Source organism: Zophobas morio, unplaced genomic scaffold (genome assembly GCF_036711695.1).
Source record: "Zophobas morio isolate AGI-343-1 ecotype UQ-CSIRO unplaced genomic scaffold, CSIRO_AGI_Zmor_V1 ptg000046l, whole genome shotgun sequence".
NCBI lineage: Eukaryota > Metazoa > Arthropoda > Insecta > Coleoptera > Tenebrionidae > Zophobas > Zophobas morio.
The window spans coordinates 4435470-4457343 of record NW_026972151.1 but is presented as its reverse complement, the minus strand read 5'-3'; the positions used below and the strand labels follow the sequence as shown (position 1 = coordinate 4457343).

At 33.7% G+C, this 21874-nt stretch overlaps 4 protein-coding genes across 5 annotated transcripts; all 4 read right to left on the bottom strand.

The window, feature by feature from the left end:
- Nucleotides 1–1449: 1449 nt before the first annotated feature.
- Nucleotides 1450–2136, bottom strand: LOC135142357 (uncharacterized). Its single transcript, XM_064074046.1, has 2 exons — nt 1751–2136; nt 1450–1700 (listed from the first exon to the last, which is right to left on the bottom strand). The coding sequence occupies exons 1-2, from the start codon at nt 1861–1863 to the stop codon at nt 1502–1504; spliced, it is 312 nt and encodes a 103-aa protein (XP_063930116.1). The 5' UTR covers nt 1864–2136; the 3' UTR covers nt 1450–1501.
- Nucleotides 2137–6502: 4366 nt separating this feature from the next.
- Nucleotides 6503–13341, bottom strand: LOC135142350 (probable cytochrome P450 6a14). Its single transcript, XM_064074039.1, has 3 exons — nt 13199–13341; nt 6968–8335; nt 6503–6908 (listed from the first exon to the last, which is right to left on the bottom strand). The coding sequence occupies exons 2-3, from the start codon at nt 8331–8333 to the stop codon at nt 6745–6747; spliced, it is 1530 nt and encodes a 509-aa protein (XP_063930109.1). The 5' UTR covers nt 8334–8335; nt 13199–13341; the 3' UTR covers nt 6503–6744.
- Nucleotides 13342–13448: 107 nt separating this feature from the next.
- On the bottom strand, nt 13449–15855 carry LOC135142346 (probable cytochrome P450 6a23). Of its 2 annotated transcripts, XM_064074036.1 has the most exons (4): nt 15699–15855; nt 14267–15637; nt 14023–14211; nt 13449–13722 (listed from the first exon to the last, which is right to left on the bottom strand). In XM_064074036.1, exons 2-3 carry the CDS (start codon nt 15633–15635, stop codon nt 14048–14050), a joined length of 1533 nt encoding a protein of 510 aa, XP_063930106.1. In that variant the 5' UTR covers nt 15636–15637; nt 15699–15855; the 3' UTR covers nt 13449–13722; nt 14023–14047. The 2 variants fall into 2 exon arrangements, with proteins under 2 accessions (XP_063930106.1, XP_063930105.1); XM_064074035.1 differs by having other exon boundaries at nt 13449–14211; nt 15699–15854.
- Nucleotides 15856–16986: 1131 nt separating this feature from the next.
- Nucleotides 16987–20803, bottom strand: LOC135142347 (probable cytochrome P450 6a14). The gene is made up of 4 exons (XM_064074037.1): nt 20750–20803; nt 19323–20693; nt 17770–19262; nt 16987–17694 (listed from the first exon to the last, which is right to left on the bottom strand). Exons 2-3 carry the CDS (start codon nt 20689–20691, stop codon nt 19099–19101), a joined length of 1533 nt encoding a protein of 510 aa, XP_063930107.1. The 5' UTR covers nt 20692–20693; nt 20750–20803; the 3' UTR covers nt 16987–17694; nt 17770–19098.
- Nucleotides 20804–21874: the final 1071 nt, after the last annotated feature.

Here is a 21874-nt window from a genome sequence, read left to right as displayed (position 1 = left end):
TGCAGTACGTTTTTTCTAACACTGGCCATAGAGATTCCCATCTCACGGTGTCTACCCCATTCTGACTTATATTTTGGGGACCCGATTTTTGCCTTGATGGTTGAACACTGTCACTGTTTTCCTTTTTTGTTGTATCGAGATGCTACTTGAGCATCAAGTGTTACCTACTGAAGTATTAGCATCATCTAGAAAAACTAGAAATATTTTGATTTGATATTCGAGCATCTACTGAGTTTTATTTATATCAACCATTGTCAAACAACTGATCGAACGTTTTTTCGATAGAACTTCCTTCGCACCAAAAGTATAATGAAACATATTTAGCATTTTCGAGTTGCGTCTTTTCTTCACACAATTTTGTGATGACCAAATCAACATTTACAATCAACACGTTGGACTTTTGCAGTGTAACTAATACTAAAAATAACTGTATTGTATCTTCAAAATTATCTGCGAAAATCAAGTGAGCCGTCCCATCAATTTTTAATGATTAACAATTTACCATGCTTACAATAACTTTAAAACTGATCTGCAAGATCTCAAAGTATTCATTTCTGCAACTCTTGAGTTATTCAATAAAATAAATTGACTGATCCATATATTTTTTTAAGTCACTGTAAAAGCAAATCTAAATACTTGGTCAAAAGAGTTTAGTCCGTTTTTATTATCCATGCTTTCGATTAATTTTTACATATTACAGTATTTACATTTATACTTTCCTGTGAAACTGTAAATGTAGAAGTTCAGTGTATAGAGGCAGGGATATCGGCACTCTGTTTACCAAACATATAAAACGCAAAATAAAAAGGTACTCTATTGTGTGGGCCATAAATTACAGCTTATCGCCTTAGCTACTATATTGGGTTGCCTAAATTACCAAAATTTGCCCGAAATTCATTTCAGTTTTTGTACTAAAAGAAGTAAAATTTTAGAAGAAAACTAAGAACGGAGCCTAAAGTATAAAAAAATTCTCTGTCACCTCGATATTTTTTAAAAGCACACCGAGTTACAGTTTTCGCTGAAAATGGACTCTTGTTTTACGCACTTTAGTTTTTATTTCAAAACACTTCCTTAAACATTTTTATGTCATGAGCATGTACATGTACGGCCTTCTCTTCAACTGTTAAAATGAAGGCGCAAAATGATTCAGTGTTTTGCCTTATTTTGACATCTTTTAACGACTGTGTGGAGAGAGCTTTAAGCAAAATTTTTACCGCAATTCGGTCACATGCTTTCTAGCGTTCTTTGATCATTAAATATTACGAGTATAATAACAATAACTTGTTCGTTATCTTTCTTATAATCCTAAACTGTTCACAGTTGTGATCATTGCATTAAAAATAAAATAAATGTGTAAGACAAAGAAATAGTTTTTATTGTTTTTGGCTATTTATTTACAAAAAAAATATATAATAATAAATAATAATTAATTAAACAAAATTTTATGATAAAAAAAACACAATAGACATGGGACATTTCCAATAATAATAATCGGCAACAGTTATCGACGTCCGATCCACTTGCACTCTTCCCACAACTCCCAGATATTTTTGTAGCACCGGTGGCAAAGGGGCCCATATCTTGGACACTCCAGGGTTGCTCGTTGAGGAACCTCGGCGTCGCAGCACAGTGAGCACCACCTTTTGTCGTCGGTGAGTTTCCTAGGAGTGGGTAACTCCAGGAAATTTTCCATTCTAGAACTAAACCAAAGGAATTAGATCGAAAACTAGAAAACCTAAATTTTACTTACCGATGATATGGTTGTGTGTTGTGTGCATCAGTGGCTGCTGCTTGAAGATGTATTTTTTTGCAACAGTCGTGGCAGTGACTTGTCGGAGTGTATAACTGCGGAGAATTTTCCATGCTGAACTGTGTGAAGAAGCTGTGCTCTCGACGACTAATGGAACTATGAATTTTACGTGCAAATTTTTCCGTTTTTATAGGGGTTGTAGAAGGAGAGTAGGGGTTGTACAGGTAAAGTAGGAGTGATAGGAAAAGAGGAGGGGTTGTACAGGTGTAGAATGTATGCAAGAGTGCTTATTGGAAACCCTTAATCGTTTAGGATTATGATAATGGTAATTTACAACCCTGAACACCCGATTGCTTATCTCAAAGTAACGAAGGTTCTAAGAATCAGATGTGCATTATGGTGTTTTAGATTATTTTGTTTTTATAAATGGCATATTTAAGCTTACTAAGGGGCTCCACATTTTTGTTATTAACACTAGCAGAATTTGAAATTTTTAGAAATAGATATGATATGTTTTTTTAAAAGAAAGATAAGGATCAAAGGGGCCCCTGAGATTTTTTTAAATTCTTGAAAAAAACATACAATGAATCTCTAAAATTTTTTTAACTTTTGTAGAAAGAGACAAATGGGTAGCCTGAGATTCTTTAAGATTCATAAAAAAAACAGAAGGGGCCTCTGAGATGCTCTACAAATCTTTGAAAATACGCACACAAGAACAGCGCCTGGTATTCTTTCACAGTATTTAAAATATTGACTCAAGGGGCTCTTGAGATTCCTTATGATCCACAAAAAAATATATATAGAAGGAACCCCTGACAGTTGATTGTTTCACCTTCTATAAAAAAATTGTCGAAGGTTGTTTCGACAGAACTTTTCTCGCCCCTAAACTACACACTACGAAACATATACAGCATTTTCGAAAAAATATGAAATTAGATTTTACGAATTTTATTTAATTTTTTTTTCAGGGTTAACGTTACGATTTTTATGCGCTGAGATATCTCAGGTTACTAATCAATCCAATATTTTGTTCCCGCATTCTGAAAATTGGGACTTTCAATGCATTTTCATAATGTAACATTTCCATTACTAGTATACACATGTCGTTGAAATTTGAAAGATAAGCTGTCCACAACTTTCTCTAAAAGGTACTGGTTCAATTCTAAAAAATAATGCACCATTTGCTTTAAATAAGAACCATGTTTGTGCTGAAAAAGCTGGTTTCGCTGTATCTCTTTTTCGGTAAATATAATCAAGAGTTTCATCCGGGACGTAACTAGAGTTTACTAATGGAAAAACATAGACGACAAGCACACTTGAGAATTTTCGTAAATAAGTGAGATATTAGCTTTAATAGATTTTCGATGAAAAATTTGGGCAAAATTTTAAGATTTACAATGTGCTGTTAATAGTTGGCCACAAACCTCATAAACTAAACCCTTGTTGAAGATTTATAATGGGAAAGTACGGACGGTTTATTTTACGAGGATCTGGTAAGTAGGGTGTATGCACTTTCTTCAACCCTACAGTTGCCAGCCGAGAAATTATTCTACAAGTATTATGTATCACATATCGACTTGGGGAGGAAGTAATTTTAATAATGTGCTCACCCGCTACCAGGCCTTTATACTATTTATTTTTATAATGTGTACTTGGTTTACAGTTCTCTCATAACCAATTAGTATTAATTTAACTGCTTTGTGCATATCAAAGATTAAAAAATGAAGTCGTTTTCTATTAAAGTAGTTTGTAAAAGGATATTAAAAAAATTGTAGATTTTAGTATTAAAAAAAGACTAGTACCATTTAGAAGAACTCAGTTTCAATAGATACCAATAAAACCAAAAAATTTTATACAACTGAAATAAAAATTAACGCGTATTGTCCGCGCTTTGAACAACGAGGGAAATTCTGTTTATGAACAGATTGTTATCATGCATATGAATCTAGAATGTTATAGTTAATTCCCATATTCATTCAACGACGGATTGTACTATTTTCTACAAGCATTCTCTTTTGTACAAAAATTGATTGGGTAATTTTTTATTTTATTTTTGTATAATTTGTAGGACGCTAATTTTATATATATTTTTATATTGTACATATATTATTATTGTTATTGTTCAAAGTGTTAAAGTTTTATTAAAAACTTGTTTCACCAGAACTTCCCCTCTTTGTTCTTTTTTATTTCTCGAGCGTAAGCTAAGGAAGTATAGTAATCGAGTCCGTCGGACGAAATGCCACTTTTATGTTTTCTCAACGCTTCATGACCCCTACAGTACGAAAAAGTAGTCCCCCGTTTCCGTCTGTCTGTCTGTCTGTCTACCTGGTGTCTGTAACCATTTATATTAGACAAGTAATTTCCGAAACTGCTGGACCGATTGTTGTCAAATTTTGTAGGTATATTAGAAATAGAAGGTAGATGTTTAAGAGGAGTTCAAAGCAAAAGTAACTGTAAAATCCGTTTGAGTCTGACAAGCTGTCAGTAGTGTTAACCACCTACCCTGAGTGTCGTATAATCATTAGGATAATTTACAATGTTGCCTGCTGCCGATGGCAGCTTTCGGATTATGGCCAAGTAAATTTTATTTTATCTAGTCTGTGCTCCGAAGTTTCTAGCAGCCGAATAGATGATTGTATAATGAATAAATAATAACAATAAATAATTAATTCTAATTTTCTGCGTTGTTAAACGTAAAAATAAACACAAATAGATAGATAACACATATTTGAAAACATTTAATAATTACAAAATTCATGCTTGATTTGACGTTTTCGTGAACTTTTTGCAGCAAAAATATTTATGAGAGTGGAAACATTATTTTAAATGCATTTTGTCAAAATGTACTCTATTTTGACTAATTTATTACGAAAAAAGTTATGCGCTTGTCAAAACAATTGGTCGAAAGTTGTTACGACAGAACTTCCCTCGCTCTTGAAGTACAATGAAACATATACAGCATTTTCGAGTTGAGTTTTTCTTTACACAATTTTGTGATGACATCATCAACATTTTTGCAAGGACACGTAGATTAACTTGGAATTGTGCAGATTATTACTAAAAATAACACTAATGTATTCTCAAAATTTTCCGGGAAAATGGAGTGATTTAATCAATAAAATAAATTGTCCCATTCATTTTTTTTCGAGCCACCTCTTAAACAAATCCAAAAAATCACAAGTAAAAACTCATATTTTCCACAGATATATTTTGGTTAACAATTTACCATGCTTACAATAAATTTAAAACGTCTGCATTTGTCTTTTTTAACAAAAGACAAAAAAATGTCAGAGGGTCATTGTATGTTTTTCTTAAGAATTTAAAAAAGTCTCAGGGGCCCCTTCCGTCCTTATCTTTCTTTTAAAAAAGCATATCATATCTATTACTACTCTTTTTCTATCACTCCTACTTTCATCCCCTATAGAAACGGAAAAATTTGCACGTAAAATTCCATTAGTCGTCGAGAACACAGCTTCGTCAGACAATTCAGAATGGAAACTTCTCTGCAGTTGTTTACTCCGACAAAAATCACGGACTCCTGGTGTTCGGTTTGCTGCCACGCCGAGGTCCCTCGTCGGGCATCATTGTATTGGGGAAATCAAGGACCCATTTGCCACGACTGCTACAAAAAAATACAGCTTCAAGCAGCAGCCACTAAGGCAAAATTTAGGTTTTCTAGTTTCCGATCTAATTCCTTTGGTTTAGTTCTAGAATGGAAAATTCCTTGGGGTTACCCATTCCCAGACAACTCACCGACGGTGACACGTGGTGCTCACTTTGCTACGACGCCAAGGTACCTCATCGAGCAACCCTGGAGTGTCCAAAATACGGACCCCTTTGCCGCCAGTGCTACAAAAATATCTGGGAATTGTGGGAAGAGTGCAAGTGGATCGGACTTCGATAACACTGTTGCCGATTATTATTATTGGAAATGTCCCATGTCTATTGTGTTTTTTCTGTATCATAAAATTTTGTTTAATTAATTATTTATTATGATATATTTTTTTTAAATAAATATCCAAAAACAAAAGAAAGTATTTATTTTTATTGCAATGAACAGTTTAGGATTATAGGAAAGATAACGAACAAGTTATTGTTATTATAGTCGTAATATTTAATGATCAAAGAACCCGCAGAACCCTAGAGAGCGTGGTGGGATTTGGTGCGATGTAAATTTTGCCCAAATATTAGGCACTCAGGAATAAGGACAATTTTGACCGAATTGGGGTAAAAATTTTGCTTAAGGCTCCTCCACACAGTCATTAAAAGATGTCAAAATAAGGCAAAACACTGAATCATTTTGCGCCTTCATTTTAACATTTGGAGAGCAGGGCTATACATATACATGCTCATGACATAAAAATGAAAATAAAATAAAATAAAATTATACATATGTTGTAAAACTTATTCAATATTTTTACCTGAAAACCTCACTTGCTAAAGAAATGTGAACAACGCCCAAAAAGGGAATTAGTATATTTATCTGAATTTTTGCGAAGCTGGAAAAGCGAACGAGCACATATGTTTGACAGGTTGGAGCGCCCTCTGATGACAAATAGGAGATGAGCTCGTTGTTCAGAGGATGTGATCACCATAAAAATTTGTGTGGAAACGAATACGTCGCATTGCTACCTAGTTAGATAAAGAAAGAGTGTTCGGAGAAGAAGACATAGCACAATCACATGTAAACGAAGTAAACGAAAATTTCTACTTCAACATCTATTCGAAGTGTAACTAAAATATTTCCGTAAATTCTTCAACTGTACATATCCAAACATTGCAATATAAGAAGTAGATACACTATACAGACTCTAATCTTGACGTTACCTACGTACTCTCCTACTACTTAAAATAACATTATAACAAGAAAAAACCTTTGTACAAATTGCAACGACGTTAATCTTAACGTAGTTACAAAAAAATAACATTAAAATTAAATAACATATGTGGAAATAACAAGATTTATGCTAAAATGTTGAAAATATGAACCCCATCTATATTTTTTCTGCATTTAACCAAACGTCTCCTTCCGCAGTTAACACAAGGGAGGTCACTTTCATTTTCAGTGGTTCTATTGTTTTCTTGTTAACTGTGAATTTATAACGTTTGAGAAGAGTAGTTAGCCCCACTTTTGATTGCATTACACCAAAACGTGCACCTGGAACAACATAATCTCAGTTCTAAATGAACCAATGCCGGTTTTTCATTTTTGCATACCTATACAATTCCTAGGTCCTTCGCCAAACGGAATGTGCGCATAACGGTGCCTTTTACTCTTATTCTCTTCAGTAAATCGATCGGGATCGAATTTCTCTGGATCTGGGTAGAATTCCTTATCATGATGAATACCAAAAACTGGGACAAAAACCATAGTACCTTTTTCTATCATCACATCTTGGCCTGGAACTTTATAGTCTTTAACGCACTTTCTGGTTATCAAGGCCACCGGCGGGTATTTCCTCAAGCTTTCATTTATTACTTGATCCATATACTTCATGTCCTGGATAGCTTCATAAGTAATCTCTCCATTATGTTTTGCCAAAACGCTATTAATTTCTTCTCTGAGTTTATCTTGTATATCTTGGTGTTTCGCAAGCTCATAGAGAGCAAAAGTCATGGTCGCGTTTGAGGTTTCAAATCCCGCGACAAAGAAAGAGAAACTTTGGGCAGCGATTTCATCAAGAGTTAATGTTTTGTCGTCATACTTGTCACCTCCTGTCGCAAGTTTGTTACCTTTGATATCAATCAGCAGTTGCATGAAGTCTTTGCGACTGTAGTTGTGTTTCTCTCTGTAGTTAACAGTGTCTTTGACAAGCTTAATGAAGAAGTTAGCAATGTCAGTAGGAATCACCGTCACACCTAACTTCTTTGCGATATTAGGAGATTTTATAGCAAAAATTATTTTCAGTAATCTGAGAATATTCCGCTCAAAAAATTTCCTACTGTATTTTCTAAAAAGGGAATCTTCTCCTTTGAATGTGCTAAATTCTAGACCAAAGGCGCACGTCCCAATTATGTTAGTAGTGAAACATTCAAGGATCTCTTTTATATCAATTGATACATTGGCCACACGATCTACCTCAATTTTTGACAAGAAATTAGGAACACAGTCCACCAGCGTTTGAAACATCATCTTCATTTTCTCGGAAGTGAAAGTTGGAGCGACTTTAGCTCTCAAATTTCGCCACTTTTCACCACCTATGGCAAACAAATGGGCACTTAGAGGGTCAGCGTCTTCGTTACAGTACAGTCCCCGGTCTACGAAATGGTCAAAGTCCTTTGTCAAAATATTCTTCAAGTAGTCTAAATCTACAACCATGTACGCACAGGTTAAGACTGAGAAAACTCCTCCGTGTTTCCATCCCTTAGCTTTCAATTGGTCATAAATACGTGCTGCTTCTATAGCTGAGTGCAATTTGCGTTTAAATGGGTTGCTTCCGTTACCCCATGGAATGGTTGGTTTAATATAGGGCACTTTTTTACGTTCCCAGTACTGGTAGGTCCATTTAAAGTAGGTTAAAAGGATGGTAACTACCCCAACAGAAATGGCGATGGCATTACCGACGAAGCAATCGCAAAGCATTTCTGCAAACAATAAAACAAAATACTTAACAGCAAACTCGATAGAACTAGTGTGTACATACTACTTATTTATACTATTTTAAATTGCTATATCATACTTGTTATATGATATGATTATATAGATAAACTTTTTTTTTAATTTTGGAAAACCTAAAATAGATACACTAAGTTAGGAATAAGGTACTACAGAAAATGCAGCAATAATCTGATAAAATAAGGCTGATTCAATGTGTTATTTTAAGCAAAATCATTGTTTTCTTATTGGAACATATCTTTCAAATATATTAGTGGAATTCCGAAGATAATTAAAAAAATTGGCTTCGATAAAGATTTGGCTAAAGTTAATTCATTGAGAAACCGCAGCAAAACAGAGATAAATAAAGAGAAAATGAGATCAAACAAATCGAAAAAATTTATGGAAATATTATATTACAAAGAAAAATTTTACAAACATGCCCGGAATTATTTTCTTAAAAAAGGAGTTGACCTGGCTCAGCAAATTGTTGACAACTTTGCAGAGTTCTTTAGTTCCCTAGTAAATGGAAAGTACCAAAAGTTATTCCCGTTCACAAATGAGCCTGGAAATAAGGTAGAATCTTATAGGCCTATCGATTTAATCGCTAACTTCGCTAAGCTGTTTGAATCCATATCGTCTAAAAATTTGTGTAGTCACATATCTAGTAAATTAATATAGTCAGCATGGTTTTGTTCAGCATAAATCAACGACTACTCGTCTATGTGATTTCGTCCAGTATATAACCAATGCTTTAGAATCCAAAGTGCAGGTGGATGTGATTTATATTGACATTTCCAAGGCGTTTGATGTTGTTAATAACACTGGTCAACAGCTAAACTCTAACTTTTATTATAACAGCCAATTATTATTTAATTCACAATTTTAAATGATATTATAAACGGCTAAATCCAAACTTAGCTCTCATTTAAAAGTAATCTTCAATATTATCCTTTGAAAAATACAAAAATCGTACTATTAAGTAATAGGAAACTTTCTATAAGGTGTATTTTTTTGTGATCAAATTGCTACAAACTTCTTGGGAAACAATAAGAAAACTACGTTTAGTAAGTAGAAAACATATTATCATCATATAAAAAATTTAAAATTAACATATTCTTAAAAGTGCATTTTATGTATTATTTATGCGATTATAATCGCATTTTACTGCATAAATTACGATCTGTTGGTGTTTGCGATAATTTGATTCAATAGTTTTCTTCATTTCTGTCTGACAAAGCACAGTTTGTAGAGCTACGGGGCTACGAGGCTACGGAGGTTCTAAGATCTACTCTACTCCTAGTGAAGTTACGCAGGGGTCTAATCTTGGACCAACATTATTCCTCCTTTATTTAAATGATTTGTTATCACTAGACTTCGGATCTTAGGTTATTTTACCGTTAGAGACCTAAAGTGTTAATTAAACGACCTAATTGTCAATTTTAAAAGACTTAAAATAGGATTCCACGACCAACGAAGCGGACGTGCTCGCACAATAGAGATTTGCCGTGAATTCATTGTTTGGCTGCAGGTTGTTTAAAAATGGGTTGTAAACAACGCCCCCGAGTTTAATGGTACGGGTTGGCGTCGCCAACTGACAACGCTGGCCTGCATTTCATTTAGACTCTAGCCGGAAGGCGGTGAATCTTTGAAAAAGTATTTTATTTTAGAAGTTTATTGTTAGTGATACTGAGTGTCTTTGCGTGTCAGTGAGTGTACTGGGGACGGTTTTGATTTTTGTGCATACAGAAAAAAATCCTCAAGATGCCTAACGTAAAATCATCCATGAAAGACAAAATCAAATTATGGTTAGGGAATAATTTGGACACTAATTTTCAATTTTCTTTAAAGACAATGAGTTATTCTGTAAAGTGTGTGGAAAAGTTGTAAGTAAACATTTAAAATACTGAAGCTTGAATTATGTCAGATTTTTGTTTCCTAGTTTAAGTGCGAAAAAAAAATCACACTTTGAACAACACTGCAGTGGCGATGCACATAAAAACAACGAAAATAAATCCAGTAAACAGACTTTATTAAACATTAGTTCCGACAATGATTTTACGCAATTTTGCACCGATTTATGTAAGGCATTTACCGCAGCAAATATTCTATGGAATAAAGTTAGTTGTCCTGAGTTTAAAAATTTTATGCATAAATATACAGGAAGGCATTTATCCTCAGAAAGCACTCTGAGAAAAAAATGTTTACCAAAAGATTACGATATGGTGAACACTAGAATTTTTATTTAAAAACGTTTTAACATAAATTTTATAATTTACAGGTAATTAAACAAATTAGAAATTGTATTGGCAATAATAATATATGGATCAGCGTCGATGAGACGACGGACAGATTAGGAAGATACATAGCCCATTTAGTAATTGGAAAGTTATCTTCTGAAGAAGCTGGCCGTCCATTTCTACTAGCTTTGAAGCAGCTTGATAAAACTAATAGCAACACAATCTCGAGATTTATTAACGAATCATTGGGTGTGCTATTGATAATTTTAAGCAATGAAATTATTATAATTTATTTAATTGTTTGTTATTTGTAGGTAGCTTTATTGTGGCCAAAAGGAACTGAACACAAAAAACTTAAATAGTTTGTATCAGATTGTGCTTCATACATGATCAAAACTGGTACTAATTCGAAGTTGTTTTACATTTAACATGTATGGTACATGGGTTACATTTAGTGTCTGAAACAATTAGACTGAATTATCCAGATGTCAATGGGATAATTAGCAATGTTAAGAAAATCTTTTTAAAAGCACCAATAAGAATAAAGTTTTATAAAAACAGTTTACCAAATATACCTCTCCCACCTGAACCTGTATTAACCAGGCGGGGCACTTGGATTCAAGCAGCATTGTTTTATGCAGAACACTTTGATGTTTTAAAACAAGTCAGTAAATATATAATGGTTCTTTTTACTATCATTCTTATATTGAATATTTTTAGGTTGTAATGTCATTTGAAGCCACAGATGCACAAAGCATTAAAAAAGCTTAAGAATTCCTGAATAAAGCAAACGTTAAAAATGAACTCTTGTACATTAAAACTCACTTTAAAATAATTGCTGATGCAACAGAACAATTAGAAACTATAGGTTTAAAATGAAACAAAGTATGGAAACTGTGGAAACAGTGTGTACATCTTTAAAAAACACACCAGGAAAGGTGGGGGAAATGGCGTTCCAAAAATTATGTTCTCTATTAAAAAAGAATCCAGGATACGATTTTATATGTTCAGTAAATAACGTAATTTGCGGTAATGGAAATGCCACCAACAATACATGCATAAATGAAAACGTAGATTGTTCAATATTTAATTTTGCACCCATCACTTCTTGTGATGTGGAACGCACGTTTTCAAAACTTAAAAGTGTTTTAAGCGATCAAAGGTGTAAATTTACATTCGAAAATTTAGAGAAATATATAGTTTGCTTTTCTAACTCATTTTAAATAGCTGAATTAATATTTTATTTTTTGTTAAATGCGACTTGCTTTAATTTGATCCCCATTTTTTTGCGATAACTTAAAATTAGTGGACGTAACTATAGATCGTTTGTTTATTTAATCATTTTTTTTGTTTGTTACACAAAATATTTGTTTCTATAATGTTTTGTTTAATGTTTTTTTTTTTAATATGTATATATTTTTTTGATGTATGCTTTTTCGTTGAGCAAATATTTTTTCCTCCAAGTTTTTAACCTAAACTAAGATTTTTATAACATAATTCGTCAATTTTGGGACCTAAAAATGTCTCCTTTTATTCATTTTTTAACGACCTAAAATCCGAAGCTTAGTTATCACAATTCAAGTGCCCCATTTATGTGTAAGCCGATGATTTCAAGATAGAAGAACGTTTGCCAACATTATATTCTCGTTTAAATTGATACACGAATATATTCAGTGTAGTAGCTTACTTGGTATGATAGACTTCCATCTACCACGACTGAACTATCGTCACCTTAATACTTTTTCAATCACCGCCTGCAGGACCAATCAGCATTATTACTCGCCTCTAAGTAATAGGTGCCAGTGTTATGATGACATCTCATCAAAGGTGGATATTTTTATTGATAAAATAAATTCCTTTCGTTGTTTGTGCTTAGCTGCCCTTGAGAAATAATTACATTTCTAAGTGTCTAGTGAACAAGATATGTTTTTATTATTAAATAGATTATTATATCTTAAATTGTTCTTGTATAATGGATGAATTTATGTTATCCTCCAGGCAACCAACTATGCAGATGCGTGTGGTACTTGTCTTGCATGCATGCTTGGGCATTTAGTAAAATCCATATAAAGTGAGAGGTGGGCCGCTTTCACGACCTGCTTCGATCCTATAATAATGTCTAGAAATCCAGTATTATTGCAAGGAATATTCTAGGTGACAAAAAAGTTGCTTCGAAAAAACCAAAAATCTCTGAAAATGCAAGCAATATAAAGTTGCTGACAAAATTCAATGTGTCCTTAAAGCAACTTAAGACCAACAGCTCTGATTGGAATAATTGAATACATATATTTTTTCTTTGCCAGGAATTACGAAAGAATATCTCGATTTTAAACATAGTTCCGATATGGTCTGAAATATCGTGGTTCCTATTGTAGTTGAAATATTTTTCCTCTATATTGGTTAAAAAATTATCTAGACATGTATTCAAGTGGGTACATTCACGTACAGTATAAGCCAATTTGGGGAACTCAAGCAAGTCTGAAAAATCCGTAAGTATTTTTTCTTTGATTAGAAATTTATATTGAAATTTCCAGTAAGAATTACACGTCAAGAAACGCAAACATTCGCAACAGTGTTATTCGTAACACTCAAGAATATCTGCAAATCACTTACCCTTAGTAATGTCTTCTTTTGGTGTTACAATTCACTTTCGCAAGCACAGTATATGCTGAACTTCAAAAAAAAAAAAATTATGTCAATACACATCGATTATCTACATTTTCCGAATCACTCGCAGAGGGTTTTTTAGGTTTAGGTCCAATTTGAAATTAATTAATTAGCAAAACTACTAACAAGTATACAAAAGAATCCACATAAAAAAGTTTCGCAATTGCGCTAATCTCACAATACGAATAAACACTCAAATATTTCACTGCAGTTTATTTATATAATCTAAACAGGATGTGATAACTCGATTAGGGCATAACAGTCATTACCTAATTGATACTAGAGTCTGTTGTCTGTGCATCACGATGAACACAGTTAATAATCACGTGCAAATGAAGTGTAGGAAAACTGGGCGTCGAAAATGTCGTCTCTCTTCTTCAACACCCACCGAATTATCCTCTTCCTATCCTCTCAAATAGATCCCGCTTTGTGTGTTTTCAAAATGTTTCTGTAATATCTTCAACTGTGCCCTATATGTGAGAAGTTAAGTATTGTCTATCAAAATTTTTCAAAAGGACATCATTGTTGTGTCAGTTTATATGTAGTTGCACTATCTTCTTGGAAATATCCTTCTCTAGATTAATATGTATCGTTGAAAACCACACGATGTGATTATTGAAGTGATTTTTCAGGTTAATTATTGACAAGGTTACCGATTTATTACTAAATTCGAACATCACAGAATTAGAAAAATTACATTGATACATTATGTATTGTAAAACAAAATATAGCAAGAAAAATATCTGTATGTAAGCCAAAACGATGCTAACCTTAGATTTAAAATAAGAGCCCTCGTTATACTTTTTCCGCATCTAACCAAATTTCTCCTTCCGCGGCTAACACAATAGAGGTGATCTTCATTTTGAGTGGTTGTATGGTTTTCTTGTTGACTGTAAATTTGTAATGTTTCAGTATAGTAGTTAATCCCACTTTTGACTGCATTAGACCAAAACGTGCACCTGCAACAACAAAATTTTAGCATTGGTTTACCAAACCATATATTTTTTGTCAAACCTATACAAATCCTGGGTCCCTCTCCAAACGGAATGTGAGCATAATGGTGCCTTTTACTCTTATTATCTTCAGTAAATCGCTCCGGATCGAATTTCTCTGGATCCGGATAGAATTCTTTATCGCGATGAATGCCCAGAACTGGAATGAAAATCATAGTACCTTTTTCTATTACCACTCCCTCTTCTGGAATTTTGTAATCTTTGACACATTTTCTGGTTAGGAAAGCCAGAGGCGGGTATTTCCTCAATGTTTCATTTATCACTTGATCCATATATTTCATGTCTTGGATGGACTCGTAAGTAATCTCCCCATTATGTTTAGCCAAAACGGTATTAATTTCATCTCTGAGCTTATCTTGTATATCTTGGTGTCTTGCAAGCTCATATAGAGCGAAAGCCATGGTCGTGGAAGAAGTTTCAAATCCCGCGATAAAAAAAACGAAACTTTGAGCAGCGATTTCATCAAGAGTTAACGTTTTGCCGTCATACTTGTTCCCTCCTTCGGGCGCAAGTTTGTTACCCTTGATGTCAATCAGCAGTTGCATGAAGTCTTTGCGACTGTAGTTGTTTTTCTCTCTGTAGTGAACAGTGTCTTTGACAAGCTTAATGAAGAAATTCGAAATATCATTCGGAATCACCGCCAGACCTAACCTTTTCGCAACGTTAGGAAAATTAATTGCCAAAAGATTTTTGAACACTACGAGTCTATCACGATCAAAAAATTTTCTACCGTATCTCCTGAAAGGGGAATCGTCGTCTTTGAATGTGTTAAATTCTAAACCAAAGGCACACGACCCAATTATGTCAGTGGTGAAACATCCAAGAGTCTCTTTAATATCAATTGGTGCTTTGGCCACACGATCTGCTTCAATTTTTGACAAGAAATTAGGGATACAGTCCACCAGGGTTTGGAACATCATCTTCATTTTCCCGGAAGTGAAAGTTGGGGTGAATTTGGTTCTCAAATTTCGCCACTTTTCGCCACCTATGGCAAACAAATGGGCACTTAGAGGGTCAGCGTCTTCGTTGTAGTACAGTCCCCGGTCCACAAAATAGTGAAAGTCCTTTGTCATAATATTCTTCAGGTAGTCTAAATCTATAACCAAGTACGCGGGAGTTAAGACTGAAAAAAGTCCTCCGTGCTTCCATCCCTTGGCTTTCATTTCTGCATACAAACGTGCTATTCGTATGCCCGAGTTCTCTTTGCGTCTAAGTGGACTGCTTCCGTTGCCATATGGAATTGTCGGTTTGAAGTAGGGAACTTTTTTTCGCTCCCAGTACTGGTAGGTCCATTTAAAGTAAGCTATGAGGGCGGTAACTGCCACGGCAAGAATAGCGATGGCATAACCAACGCAGGAACCGCAAGACATTTCTGCAAACAATAAAATAATTGACTGTATAAGGAAATTATTTATTTCAAAATTGAGTCGTACCTGACAATTAATTCTCACTATTAGCACACGCTGTTCACTTAAATGCAACGGCAATACTAGTGTGTACATATTTATACTATTTTAAGTTGCTATATCATCGTACTTGTTATATCACCTAATCAAATAGATAAACTGTTTTTTTCTGTTTTGAAAAAACGTAGTACCGATAGACTAAAATAGAAGTAAGTTACTATAGAGAATGTAGATATTTAATAACAACGTGATAAAATAAAATCAGTTACTGTGTGTGTTGTTTAAATATTTAGCATAGCGAAACAACATAGCCATTTATATTTCATTTGAGAATTCATTATAGGAAAATGAGTGTGTGACTTGAAAATGAGTCGTTTTAAAAATCGCGAAATACGATAACATAGGCAAAAATAATTATATTATAAAGGTAAACACTTTTGAAAGATATAAATAGGCAGTAAAATTGAATGCAGTTATAATTCACTGATAGTAGCGATAATGATTAAAGAAATTATCTCTTCAACTATAATCAATTTCAAGGTTTTCGTATGCGTTTTAAAAATTCAATTTTCACAAATTTCCATGTTCCAGGAAATAAGCTATAGATTTCGAATGCATTACTCAGACATGCATGACGAGGCAAATATGTATAATAAATAACACAAGTTGGTCTCCGTCTCAGTTCTAAAGATTAAATTTTATTTTATTGATTTAATATGACAACAAAAACTAATTTTTAACAGTTCTCAAAAAACTTTATCCACATATAGATGACTGTCAGTAATTTATCAATTATCATGCAATTTGAGAATTACCAGTAAAATTTTGATCTTCATTTAAATGTTAAACTGGAAACCTGAAGGATCATACATAGGATTTTTGAATATTCTTCAATTATTATTTCTTCACCACTGCCCTTATGAACTACGATCGTGTATTCAATGGAGGAATATTTTCATTGTTATTAATTCTAGTAATCAGTCGCTAAGTTAGACCTTTGTGGGCCAGGCCCAAAGTAGTTGGGTGCAAACAAATAATGTAAGCTTGTAAAATGCATCTAACATCTGGGAGAAGAAGCAGAAATGTGGCAAAAAGTGCTAGAAAGTCCAGAGAATTTAGTAATCAATATAGTCAGACTGGAAGAAGGATGAATACACCACAGATAGCATGAGGCTATAATTGGTGGATTCAAGCCCATCCATTCAATATCGTAAAACTTCGCAATGTGCCAAATAAATATAAATATATAAATACACTACACGTTTCTTATCTATTAACAAACACCACTTAACATGTCATAAATCAATATATTTTTATATCGTAAATGCAATCCATTACAAGCGTCACTTTATGAAAGAGTAAACACTTAAAACTATTCATAAATAATAGTAGTTATTACATTAAATCTTCAATGGCAATAATAATAATGTTTATTAATATCCCAGATAAGTCTACATAGAAACTGGTAGGATTAACAACCACAAAGAAGTGACAATAGAGTTTAATCACAGACTACACAGACAAGCCACATACCCACTTTGAGCGAACGTGACCCTTATTGACGACTTACCTCAACCGTCACTTCATACGCGCGATTTTTAAACGCGAGGACTGCCACTTTACAACACAATCTCGGATAAAAGCCAACATAATGTTAAAAAAATACATCAGCAGAAGTCATATTATGTTTAACTTACTAAAACAATAAAGGCGTTCGTACGTACGTTCATAGTCAAAAAAAAAACATGAACAAGCTAAAAAATTTATGAGTGCTATTAATTAAATTTATACATTTTTTAAAAGTGAGTGAATGATTATATTGTATTGTATTGTATTGTGTATTCTGTCGCCGCAGGACTTACAGGAGTGCGTTGCACTTCACACGTCTTGGTCGGACCCATTTTGAGGTTATATGTGGTTATGTTGTCAACCCAAAGCAAGGAGGTTTAAATGTATATATGTACTTATATTCAATATCTCTGACCCGAAGTGTCAAAATTCTAGTTTTTCTAGTTAGATTCTCCTAAAAGTTTCCACTAAACAGGATAGCCACTACAGTATTTTGCAAATTTTTAAGCGGAATCAAGGTCATCCTTACCTAAACCGTCATTTTCCTGTGTTCAAGGGCAAAATAATTGAAATAGACTGTTTGGACTCTTGAATTAAAGACTATATTCGTTTGTCAGTGGTGGGGCAGTGGCTTGTCTGTGTAGTCTGTGGTTTAATCCTAACGAAGCTTCATTAGATAGGTAGATGCGAGTAAAGTTTTTGTTTTGTTTTTTTACGGAAATATATAACTTACATAGGTACATAATTGCTACTTAAATTTCTGTTTACATAATAAAGATAATAATATCAACAATGAGAATAAGGATTTAAATTTGTTGTATAAAAATTGTTATGAAACTGAAAAGATTGTTTCTTAAACCCAGTTTTAATCTGTTATGACATATTATACAACGTGACGAACAACGAACAAACACTCCTGGAGTTGGGGACATAATTAATCAGTTTTGAATACGAAAAAATGGGTCTTCCGTTTCCCTCTGTCCGCCTTCTGTGTCAAATTTTGTTGTGGAATGTGTGTTACGAATATCATGTAGGTAATAAAACATTAACCACTCTTTGTCAAATCATCTTCACCGACAATGTAGTAACCTCAGTTCCAAATTTTACATAGTAAATGGGTTTTAAATTGTACAAAATAATATAGTCCTGCACGTGTAGCTTATGAATCCGTATTGAGTTTTTACAAGAAACGTCCAGATTTTTAGACAAACAATCAAAATTATACGATATAACAATATTGTTACGATGATCGGTGGTTAAAAATCGGCGCGGATAAAACTCAGCAATTTATTTCTCAATAACTCTAATTTACACGACTAATTACCCAGCTATTATGTACAAAGTAATTCCGACGCAACTTACTGGATTCTCTCTTGACTGAATTGACTGAATAAACGAATCGGTTCCGAAAGTGGCCTCTATTTAAACCCTTTCTACCCATAGCGAATTCCGCTTCCAGGCTTGTCTTTAGCGAACGCCGCCCGTCACCCATCATCGCCGTAATTACTACAAAACTCTATGGGAGTTGTAAGCACTCAAGTAAGTTAGGTTATGACATTGTTACAACTATAATTGGAAATTTAATTAAATTTGTTTTACACATTTCTTGATGAGACTTGTAAAAGATAGCAAAAAATGCACGGATATTATTATAAGGAAAAATTGACGACAAACATAAAGGCATTATTAATGCTTAAAAGAAAGATTTTTTATATATTAAGGCAAATGCGACACTAAGGACTGTGTTTTAAGCCATGAGGATTATTTTGATTATCTTCACTTCACATCTGCCATTTACATATGAGTATTATTATTATTACTCATTATTTTTTAACACTAACAAAATGTTTCTAAAAACTTAAACTTTTTCAGCACTTAACCAAATTTCGCCTTCCGCCGTTATCACTCCACTAGTTGGTTTTATCTTCAAAGGTTCCATGGTTTTCTTGTTAACCGTAAATTTGTAATTTTTGAGCAAAGTAATTAAACCAACTTTAGATTGCATAAGCCCAAAGCGCATTCCTGCAAAAATCAACAAACACCAAACACGATTTTAAAATACAAACTAAATTATATTTTTACCTATACACATTCTGGGACCTTCGCCGAACGGTAGATGCGCGAATTGATGTCTTTTACTCTTATTTCCTTCAGTAAATCGGTCTGGATCAAATTTTTCAGGGTCTGGGTAGTATTCCTTATCGTAATGAATTGCATAAACTGGTATTTCAACCATAGTACCTTTCTCTATAATCACATCCTGGTCAGGAATTTTGTAGTCTTTAACACACTTTCTGACTAAACGTGGCGCCGCTGGGTACTTCCTCAACGTTTCATTAATCACTTGATCCATATATTTCATTTCTTGAATTGCTCCGTAGCTAACCTCACCATTAAACCTACCAAGCACTACATTTATTTCATCTCTTACTTTATTTTGGATATCTTGATGTGTCGCGAGTTCATATAAAGCAAAAGTCATAGTAGTAGACGATGTTTCGAACCCAGCAATGAAGAAGACGAAGCTTTGGGCCGCGATTTCATCCATCGTTAAACTGGTGCCGTCGTGTTTGTAACCGCTTTCACTGGAAACTTTGTTGTCCTTGAGATCGATTAGCAACTGCATGAAGTCTTTTCGTGTGTGGTTATTTTTCTCTCTATACTCAACAGTTTCTTTAACAACATTAATGAAAAAACTAGAAATGTCTCTAGGCACCACCGGCACTCCTAACTTCTTTGCGACATTAGGAAAACTCGCAACGAAGAATCGATGCAGCAATCTTGACTTAGAACCTTTGAAAAACTTGCGCCCGTACTGCCTAAAAGTCGAATCGTCTTCTTTGAAGCTGTTGAATTCCAAACCAAATGCACACGATCCAATGATATCTGTGGTGAAACATCCCAGTATTTCTTTAATGTCAGTTGGCACTTTTCTCAAACGATCGGACTCTACTTTTGCCAACATACTAGGCACACAGTCCAGCAGGGTTTGAAACATCATTTTCATTTTACCGGAAGTGAAGGTGGGGGTAAGTTTGGATCTCAGATTTTTCCACCTTTGCCCACCTAAGGCAAACAAGTGGGCACTTAGAGGATCAACTTCTTCGTTGTAGTATACCCCACGGTCTACGAAATGGTGAAAATCTTTTGCCATTATGTTTTTGACGTAGTCCAAATCCATCACATAGTAAATAGGTGTTAATGCGGTATATAGTCCTGCATGTTTCCATCCCTTGGTTTTCATTTCGTCGTAGTAGCGTTTCATGGTTAAGGAAATGTGCTCTTTGTTGTTGAATGGACTTGGAATGCTACCAAAAGGTATCACTGGTGGAAGTTGTGGTACATTTTTGCGTGACCAGTACTGGTAGGTCCATTTAAAGTAAGCGAAGACGAGAGTAATCGCTATTATTGTACAACCAATGAAAATTCCGAGGAAAGAATCATACGCCATTTCTACCAACAAATAGAGATTGTTAAACAAAAAATAAAGTAAATTACATGTAATGTACTTAATGAATCGCTCCAGCGCTATACAATCAAGTTAAACATTTGCTACAACTGTCTATTTGCAGACTATTTCTCTGCTTATATACTTTTCCTAATCCTGATAACAAATTTTGTTCGTCATGACGCACTGCAAAATTGTGTGGTTCTTTACGAATAATTTTGCTTATTCTTCGGATTGTCGTTGAATTGAAAAGTATATTGAGTAATAACAACAACAACAATTTTATTTAGCTTGTATATTAAAATGCATATTATTTCAGCACGTCAAATAACAAGAATTATATAATTAAGGTATCATTATGTAATTTGTTATCAACATGAGTCCATGAGTGTTAACAGATCGTTTAGCGAATTTGGACATTCTGAAACGTTCACATCTCTTTTATATTTTGGTGAATTTCTAATACCTACTAGCGAACAAAGTATGTAGCAAGAAAAAGAAAAGAAAAAGAATTGGTGAAGGAAATTATCTTGCATAAAGTGAAAATACTAGGAATTAAGGAAACAAAACAAAAGGTAGACGCATTACAAGAATACATAAAGGACATTTTGGTTGGGTCTAGATCAAAGGGAAGGTGCCAAACAAGTACTAGGATTAATAGTAACCTCAGATAAGTTCCAGAACATAATTAAAGAATGAAACAATATTAAAGATAGAAACGAAGATATTTGATGAAGAACTGTAAACAATGATAATGGCTTGTAGAAAAAGCGAAGATGCAACAAAAGAAACTATGATAATAATGGAAGACTTAAATAGCAGAATAGGAAATCATAATACAGGCATAGAAGATTCTTTGAAAGAAAAGGAGAAGCGAAGAAAACAACTGAGAAAGAATTATTGAAACTTGCACATAAAATAATTTAATAATAATCAACATTACATTCAAACACAAAAACAAGTAATAGATTAGTTTAAAATCAGAAAAAGAAAATGGAAAATGGTAAAAAATGTGAAACTCTAAAGACAAGCAAATAAAGGAAGTAACTACTATTTGGTAAAAATGGACATGATGCAGAATAAAAAAGAAAAAAATACAAAAAAAACGAATAAAACAAAGGACAAAGAGCTATAAACTTAAAAAAACAAAATATCAAGAAAAATATCAATTCAAAAACAACTTACA